This window comes from Herpailurus yagouaroundi, unplaced genomic scaffold, assembly GCF_014898765.1.
Source record: "Herpailurus yagouaroundi ecotype Mexico unplaced genomic scaffold, PumYag 193, whole genome shotgun sequence".
Lineage (NCBI taxonomy): Eukaryota > Metazoa > Chordata > Mammalia > Carnivora > Felidae > Herpailurus > Herpailurus yagouaroundi.
The window spans coordinates 8,200,864-8,209,804 of NW_024412424.1; the positions used below are offsets into that span (position 1 = coordinate 8,200,864).

Sequence of the window (8,941 nt, forward strand, 5' to 3'; positions counted from 1 at the left end):
GCGTGGCTTTCACAGCCTCCTCAACAGCCCGCAGCGGCTTCCCGGGTGGAACCCAGTAGCACTAGGAACTCTGGAGCTGGGCAACTGGGTCCGCCCGAGTCCTTTCTCAGAAGCACCGACACCGGAAGCAGGGCGTCCGAGGGTGCTCACGTCGGGTCTTGCATATCCGGGGGCCATGCCCCGGCAGTTTCTGCATCCGGGCGGGCGGGCGCGGTAATTCTTCAGGCCGGTATGTGCTAGAAATGGGAACCGGGACGGGTGCCCCTGGACTGCAGCACTCTCGAGACGCCCATTCCGCGTTATATAGATGAGGAAACAGGCTTGGGGAGAGGCGACCTTGCCTGGGTCATTAACGATGCTTTGCAGAGCTGAGAGGGAAGCTGCGTCCCGGACTTCAGGCCTTGGCTCCTCCTGGGGCAACGCTCAGGTGGACAGAGCTGCTCTGGAGACCGGAGGACGTGGGTTTGTGTCCTGCCTGGGACAGTGCTAGCGAGGTGATTTTAGGCAAGTCGCTTTCCCTCCCAGCTGGTCTCTGAAGGTGTGACACTTAGCAGGTGCTCAGTATGCTAGTTTGGACCTTAGTCCGTGCCACGGGAAAGGGGACCACTAATTTTAAATCCTCTGTTAAATCTTGTTTGTGATAATTTAAGTATAAAGTTAACAAATAATCGTCAATTTCTTTTTGGCTGGGGATTTATGCTGATGTTTAGGATTATGGGTTAAACGGGGCAGGGGGAGAATTTTAGCATACAAATCAGTCCGTGCAAAATGTCAAAAGCAAAGCAAAGCTCCCAAGCAAAGGCAGTCTCCTCTCTTCTTGCAATATTAGTTAAGAGCATGTAACATTGAGTCCCTCCCGTGTGTTGAGCTGACTCTCAGGCCCTTGACATTCATTGTCTGCTGCACTGCTCACGTGGAGTTGATGCTATTCTCCCCATTTTATGGAGGACACTGGAACTCAGAAATAATGACTTTCCCAAGTTGCACACACTAGATGATACAGATCTGTTCAGCCCTCAAGCCTGAGCCCCGACCCATCACCAGGGACTGAGCTCTGGGTTCAGCCCACTTCAGCTAAAAACATGATGAAAACATAATTGGCCAAGACAAGAAGAATAAAATAAGTGGGTGAGGGTCTAAAATGGAGTTAAGGAGGTAGCAGAGCAAGAGCATGCCCTCTCTCAGGCAGCAGGTCAGGGAAGAGTGGGTCACACAAGACTCTCTCACACAAGCTGCTCTCCTGGTTCTTCTCTCTTCCAGGTTGGCAGTCACATTTGGATCAGAGCCACCTTGAGGAGCCAGAGCCTGTGACCGTCTCTACCTGGTTGGAGCCAGTGACCCATCTTCAGCAGCTGACATCACTTGGAAGACTTAGGGACCTGGGAGCACTCAGGAGAGCCTTTCCCTGAGACATGGAGCTTGGGAACCGAATGCTCCGGGCCCTCCTGTCTGGCCTGGGAAGGAAGGGAGGCACCAGGGGCTGGGCCTTCAGCTCATGGCAACCCTATCTGCCCCTGGCTGGGTTGTTGAGTGCCACAGAGGTGGTCAGCCACTGGACTGCAGTCTTTGAGAAGAGGGGCATTCCTGAGGCCCAGGCATCCAGTGAGTACATCGTGGCTCATGTCCTTGGAGCCAAAACAGTTAAGTGCAGTGTTGTTAAGAGGGCAGAATATGGGGAGGGAGAACCTTAGGGAAGAACATCCAGGCTTTTCTGCTCCACTGAGAATGCTAAGCTAAGAGTGATGGGGTTTTTCTGAAGGCATGTCTTAGATGGATACTTTTTCATTCACCCAGCTAACGTTTACAGTGTGTGCCAGGCAGTAGGGATCCAGGGATGACCAAGGTGGTCAGTGTTGGGCCCACAAGCATTGTCCACCTAAACCTGGGTCAGGCCCTTGGATCAGGGGAGGCAGCCACTCACATTCTCTGTGGGGCAGTTTCAGAGCCTGAGACCAGTACTTCGGACCCAGCCCCTGAGTCCTTGGCAGCTACAGCATGTGCAGAAGCTGAGTAGCTGCCGATTGCAAAGGTGAGCATCCATGGGCCAGACCTGAGGGCTCTGTGTGGGGAACAGATGTCTGATTTCCTCCACCCAACTAGTTCGTGGTCAGGGAGGAGGAAAGTATCCAAGGACTAGGAAGGTGTTGGTCTGAGGGGTTGATGAGAGGGGAATCAGGCAAGTAGAAAGGGAGAAGGGAGGGAGGGAAGGCCTTGGCTCAGAGTCCTGGGGCAAGGAGGACGACCCTGACGCTTTTGGTATCCCACAAGTTCTCTCAAATCAGTCATGGTCCTATTGGTCCAGGCTCTAGCACTGATGTCACCCAGCTGCCTCCTCTGTAGGATGCCTGTGCAGTACATCCTTGGGGAGTGGGACTTTCAAGGGCTCAGTCTGAAGATGGCCCCCCCAGTGTTCATCCCTCGCCCGGAAACTGAGGTAGGTGTGGCACCAGGACAGGGCAGGATGGGGATGAGGGTGGGGTTTAGGGTACCTGTCTTGCTCCAGATTTCCTCCAGGGGGCGCTGGGACCCTGTGATTATTGTCCTCAGAGGCCTTGCTTTTCCATACTGGTGTCTCCTGGAAGGCTTGGTAGGTGGGGCCAAGAGTGTAGAGGTCTCCTTCTGGCCTCCTTGAGTGTCCTCACATCCCAGACCAATGTCCTAGCTCCCAGACATGGCCTATCCAATCCATGGGGGGAAAGTGCCTTCCTCCTATCTCAGGAGGCGTGGGTGGAGTGGATAGGGCTCCAGCTGGACACCTGGAGGCCTGGTACAGCTATGTGACCTCAGGAAAGTCATTGACCCCTCTGGGCCCACATGATAAAAGGGTTGGGCCAGGGAATCTGTGACTTGGTGGTTCTCTTAGATCCACTGTCTGGTCAGGTAATTACCCGTGTCCCTCAAATTACTAGGACTAGGGATTGGGTGGCCCTAGATACTGTCTGTTGGTAAGGCACCCTTATTGTGGGAGAGATGCTTTCTGTAGCCCTTCTTGGGCTTCCCGTTGACCTTATAGGGAGCCAGAGCGAACAGAGCAGGTGGATGGGGCTGTGTGGGGGCTGATGGGCAAGCTAGAGGGCACCAGGCTCTGAGAAGGAGTGTTTCTCAAAAGGTACCCAGGCATACAAACATTCCTAGGAAAGATCATACCTCATTCACCTGCCCAGACAGGTACCCAGAGTCCCACCTCATTTTCCTAGACTCTCTCCCCTGGCCAAGAAACCTTCTGACCCCATTCACTTCCACATCATGTGGTTCAGAGGCCAGGTCCTCACTTTACAGCCCAGTACTGGCAGGGACAGTAGGGAATCTGAGAACTACCTAAAGTCACAGGGCTGCCAGTGGAAGGAGCGTGGGGGCAGCACTCGGACTTTCTGACTCTGGGTCAGGGCCCCACATCTCCCATAGGGCTGTCCCATCTGGGATTGGATGAGCTGGGATGGAATGCGGAGATCCAGAGCAGGAAGTGGTGGTCTGCCACCTGTAGGTTCTTGGGAGGCTACCCTGTGTCTTTCCCAAGCATGTGACCTCTGGCTGGGAGCTCATTTACTGTCTCCTGAGGCTGCCAAGGGTCAGGACATGGGAGGGAAGCTACCATGATGACTTTTTAGTCCCCTCAGAGCTGATCCGACACCAGCCATGTGCTCCAAGGTTCTGAATGTGGAATGTGGACTTCTGGCTCACATGGGGGCCCCCCATTCCTGTGTGGGTCTGGGCCAGAGAGCAGCTCTGTTGCAAGGAGCAGGGGGAGGGGAGAATGGAGGGGGAGGCTGTGGTTGGGAGGTCAGGTCCTCACCTCACTGTGCAGACATTTCTGAGAACTTGCCAGGTTTGCCCCAATGTGAAGCCACATTGGGGGTGCTTTACCAAGAACTTGAGAGGACGTGGCCTGTGGCAGGGAGTAGGGAGAATGGGTGCAGGGAACAGTTCATGGTGCCTGTGATCTTTCTATCCACTGGAGGACAGTTTCTGATGATGGGGGCAGAAGTCAGAAATGTGAAGCTGTAGGTGGCATGTGGCTCGATGAGTTGGGCTTTCCCTGTGGGTGGGAAGGTGGCTCAGTCCCCAGGCTGGCGGTGTGTACAGTGGGAAACCCAAGGCTGAGAGTGTGAGCCATTCATATCCAATTGGGCAAGATGAGGCTCTGCGGGGTAGGGGAGGCTCAGTGCCTTATCTGTGATTAGCTTGAAAGAGGCAGTGCCACCTTCATGGGGCTGCTGTCTCAGAGCATCCGAATGGAGGGTACTCACAGCAGTCAGGTCCTGCTGAGGCCTTGGGCTGACTTCTTGACGGAAGCTGTCTGTTCCCCACATTCCCTTCTATCCCCACCCCATCATGGTTTTGGATTCTTCCCTTACTCACCTAGAAGAGGTGCCCTGAGTCTGAGGCCAGCTCAGCTTTCAGCCTCCTCTAAAGAGCCACCAATTTCAGGCTGATGGAGGCTGGAGGCTCTTCACTTGGTGAGGAGGAAAGTTTGTGGACTTCTTGCAGGTGGTCTCTACCCCTATAATTGTCCCATAGCCAAGTTGATCCTCAACTGGTCTGGAGTGTAATAGAAGGTCCAGGGGACACTCAGCTTCATGCGCTCCCTGGGATGGCCGTTCATATATGTTGTATGTCTCTCTGAGGTCAGGGGTGTCTCTGTGAGGTGGCTGGCCAGTGTGGCTGTCCAAGGGGTCATTCTCCAACCAGAGTAGGTCTGTCTGTGGCCAGGAAACCAAGAGAAGTTCACACCCCTGACAAGCCTCAGCTGTCCTACCAGATGCTCAGTATGTGGCCTCAGTGTTGAGCCCGCAATCTCCCACCACAGCTCTAGACTTCTCGCGCTATGGTAGTCCCAGTGCTATGGGCCCAGGTTGCTGCAAGCACCCCTGCAATCTCCAGTAGTGCCTGGTACAGGACTAGTGGGAGCAAGTGAGGGAAACAGGAAGGGTTGAACCCATAGGCCAAGTCCTACCTGCCTTGAACTTGCTACCCTGGGCACAGGTGAGCTTTGCTCCTGGGATTGGGGGGCCTAGAAGGATAAAATGCCTTTTGGGACTCAGGACTGAGGAGCTTATATGGCAAATGGGTCTGAGTGATCTGGAGCTGTTGAGCTTGACTGTTGATATTGGGAGTTTGGGAGGACCTAGGGGAGTCTGAGACTTAGAGGGTAGCTTCCCACGACCACTGAGAGCTTGCCCAGCACTTGGAAAGTGGCCAGGAGGCCCCTCTGAGGGTCAGGCTTTGCCTGTGGGACACACTGTGATGGGTTAGATTCCTGGTCTTCCCATCATGGAGCCTTCAGTCTGGTGGGAAAGGCAAACTGCATCCTGGACTTTAGACTCATGGTGAGGAGCCATGGTAGAGAGAGCCTGGTGGGGCGGTGGGGGTGAGGAAGCCTTTCTGGAGAGGTGGACCTGTTTATAGATGAAGGGAGCACCCACTTGCAGACCCCTTTGCCCATTCCTGAGCCAGCCCTGCCTAGGATTCCAGGAGTCCCAAGTAGGGAAATTCTCCTAAGGGTTGTCTTTGAGAAGGAAGCACACTGCCCTTTCCCAGTTCCATGCCTGGCTGCTTGGGCCCTCACTCCACTGCTCATTAGAAACAGTTGGCTACTGGGAAGCAGCAGCCCTCCACTCTCCCCTCCACCCTGTATTTGTTTCTTGCACAGTCCCTGCAGGTAGCAGATGGGTGGACAAGACTTGAAAGCCTGTTGTTTCCAAAGTGACAGTGTCTATAAGTGTCCCCAGGCCCCCAAGGCAGGTGCAATCAGGCACCTCCCACCACACTATGCCCACTTATTCCCATGCCTTGTGTATGCATGCCACAGCCCTCTTCGGATATGGGGCTTAGGTGGGACTGTGTTCTCCCTACTATGCCCCACCTCCATGGAGGCAATTCCCTGTCCCTCCCTGGGGGCCTTCTAAGTTCAGCTCTGTGAAGAAGCTGGGGCCACTCTGGCCCCTGATAATTGGCCATCATGAGCTGTGAACCAGGCTCCAGGAGGGGCCTTGACCCCTGGGCCTTAGCTTCCTCATGGACCATTTGTGAGGATCCAACAGATTAATGGAGGGAAAGTTCTGGAATCAGGGCCAGTCAAAGAGGACGTGGTCGAGGAACATCAGGCATGGTTCTAGCATTGCCATGTGCACAAAACAGAGGCTGTCTATAAAAGGCCTAGCTGAGGTTTATTGAACACTTACCATGTACCAGGAATGGGACCCATGTCTCACGAATGTGTTTCTGTTTAATGTCCCCAGCATCCTGATGAGGTGGGTTATCGTCCACTCAGTTTCACAGGTGGGGAATCTGAGGCCTAGAGAGGCAGAGTGACCTGCCCATGGCCTGACATAAAGTTCAGTCTAGCTTTAGACACCCCCCTACATTGACCCCTGTAACCATGCTTGGGCCTCTGTGCCAGTACCCCCTGGAGGGCCGGGTTGTCACTAACCCTGATCCAGACCCCTTTGCCTCACAGGAGCTGGTTGAATGGGTGCTGAAAGAAGTGACCCAGAGTTCCTGTCCAATGGGAGCCCAAGGTGGCCCCCTCATCTTGGAAGTGGGCTGCGGATCGGGAGCCATCTCCCTCAGCCTGCTGAGTCAGCTTCCCCAGGTGAGCCCCCTCTGCGTCCCTGTGCCCCACCCCGAGTAGACTGGGATTACCACTCACTGTCCCACAGATCCTTTTCCCACCCGTTTCTGCTAGAAGCACTTGAGAGGAGGTGGCCAGATATGGGAAGACAGGGCTGCCCTCAGCTTATCATGGTCATAGCCTCTAACTCTTTTCCCCTTTTCTCTGGCCAGACCCTGGCTACAGAGAGGGGAATGGCTGTTGGGCATTTCCCTCCTCTCTGGTAGGGGTTGGAGGAGAGGCTCTGGTCCCCAGCCCTGGCCTCTCCAGGCACCCTGCCCCCTACATACCCATCATTTATTCTTGGGGCAGAGTCGAGTCATTGCTGTGGATAAAGGAGAAGCTGCCATCTGCCTGACCCAGGAGAATGCTCAGAGGTAGGCGGGCTGGGGAGACAGAAGGTCAGGGTTGGGGAAGTCTGACTTTGGGACCTGGTCTCAATCCCTATTCAGGTATTAAACTCACTGATGTCTGTTTTCTACTCCTAAGAAAGGGGAGGTTGGGGGGGGGGCCCCCGTTGCCTGGCATGGGTCCCACAGGGTTATGAAGGACAGTGGGCACCAGATAACTGCCAGTCCAAGAAGAGTTTATTCTCATAGTCCTGGTAGCCACAAGCAGGAGCTTCCCCTGTGCTCACCCTCACTTCCCATCTCTTCAGGCTTCAGTTGCTGGACAGAATTCAGATCGTTCCCCTGGATGTGACTTTAGGTATCTTCCCTACCCATCTTCCTTGGGGTGGGGATCCTCAGCACAGGTGCTGACTGGTGGAGAGATGGATGGAGGGCTTCCCCAACACACACACACACACACACACACACACACACACACACACACACACACAATCTTAGACCAATCCTGCAAGTCCCTGCTGCCTCCTGGGTTAGGGACCAGCCACTGGGTCTTTGTTATTTTCTGAACCCCTGTAACTAGTGAGATTAACTAGGGCTTGCTTGCTTGTTGTCAAGAGATGAGCAGAAGCTCAGGAGAAAAGCTTTAGGACCAGAATACTTTAATACTTTAGTGCCTACCCATGCTGCTCCTGCCTGGCCCAGGCACAGCACAGCTCAGCCACACCTTTGCAGAGTGTTCTTGGGTTCTGGCTGCAGTTCTGGCTTCATTAAATATCCACAAGATCTTTGAGCCTCATATGCACCCTCCATAGAGTGTGATACACCTGGTGTGGCACCTGGCACCTGGATGGAATGGACAAGCAGAGTTGCCAGGAATTGACTGACTAAAGCCAGGCATGCCCTCCACATACCGAGTCCATGTTGGCTATGGGGCAGCATATGGCAGGGCCAGTAGGGTTACAGAGAACAGAGGCTCTTGCATTGACCGAGCAGTCAGAGAGGTCTTCCTAAAGGTGGCACTTGAGCTGAGATTTGAGAGGAGGGAGAGAGGGCAAGGATATTCCATGTGAAAAGTTGCCATCTCAGAGTATACATGCTCCTGGCCAGGCTGCTGGCCGGGGACCCTGGGAACTAATTTGCAGGTCTGGGTTATCAGATCCAGAGATAGGCCCATGGTGTGGCTTGGGGAGGGAGACTACCCAAGGGACATGGTGGCAGGTAGAGCTGCCACCTAGTCTCTGCTGTGTGTTCCCTTTGACCATAGAGGGGAGCTGGTCACACCTCCTGCCCTGGGGCCCCATGGACCTGGTCGTCAGCAACCCTCCCTACATCTTCCACCAAGACATGGAGCAGCTGGCCCCTGAGATCCGCAGGTACAGGGTATGATAGGAGGGAGCCAGGCCTGAGAAGGCCTTGGGGGATGTGTCTGCCCTGGGGGAACTACACCATTGGGAGGGCCAGGGAGGGAGAGGGGACTGAAAGGGACAGTGATGTTGAAAGAGAGGTTCACTTAGGAGCCCACAGACCTACTCGGTTCAGCTTCTGCCTTCCCACTTAAGACCACTGAACTTCTCTGAGCCTCATTTCCTGCCTTTGAAAGGGGAGTGATAGACCTTTGTAGGGCCATGAGGAGGACTTAGCAATGAATAACATTAGACATGGTATAGAATACATAGAAGGTGCTCAAATGGGTACATCATTTTACAGAAGAATGAGGCCCGGAGAGGGAAGATGCCTGGTCCAAGGTCATGTAGGGGCTTAGCAAGAAGGCTGGGACTAAGACCCTACTCCAGGCTTTGCTGTGAGTCATCCTGTTCTCAAACAAGGGCTGAGAACTAGAGGTAGCCCAGGATCCCTTGGACAAAGCAGCAGTAATGTGGGTCAAGGTGCTGGCTCCCCCTTTCCAGGCTCTCAGGAATGGTCTAGCCAGTTCCAAGCACCCGGGGGGGGGGGGGGGGGGGGGGGGGGGGGGGGGGGGGGG

General features: G+C 54.5%; 1 protein-coding gene across 5 annotated transcripts in view; it reads left to right on the forward strand.

Moving 5' to 3' along the window:
- The first annotated feature begins 189 nt into the window (after positions 1-189).
- Positions 190-8,941, forward strand: part of HEMK1 (HemK methyltransferase 1, mitochondrial release factors N(5)-glutamine) — a 10,099-nt gene continuing 1,347 nt past the window's right edge. For 2 of the 5 annotated variants that reach the window (XM_040445487.1, XM_040445488.1), the window contains exons 1-8: positions 190-229; positions 1,261-1,640; positions 1,938-2,029; positions 2,341-2,434; positions 6,458-6,592; positions 6,923-6,987; positions 7,269-7,318; positions 8,225-8,333. In XM_040445487.1, coding sequence (XP_040301421.1) covers positions 1,413-1,640; positions 1,938-2,029; positions 2,341-2,434; positions 6,458-6,592; positions 6,923-6,987; positions 7,269-7,318; positions 8,225-8,333 — 773 coding nt within the window. In that variant the 5' untranslated portion in view covers positions 190-229; positions 1,261-1,412. Of the gene's footprint in view, positions 230-1,260; positions 1,641-1,937; positions 2,030-2,302; positions 2,435-6,457; positions 6,593-6,922; positions 6,988-7,268; positions 7,319-8,224; positions 8,334-8,941 lie in introns of those variants that run through there. The other 3 variants (XM_040445490.1, XM_040445491.1, XM_040445489.1) reach the window with 3 other exon arrangements.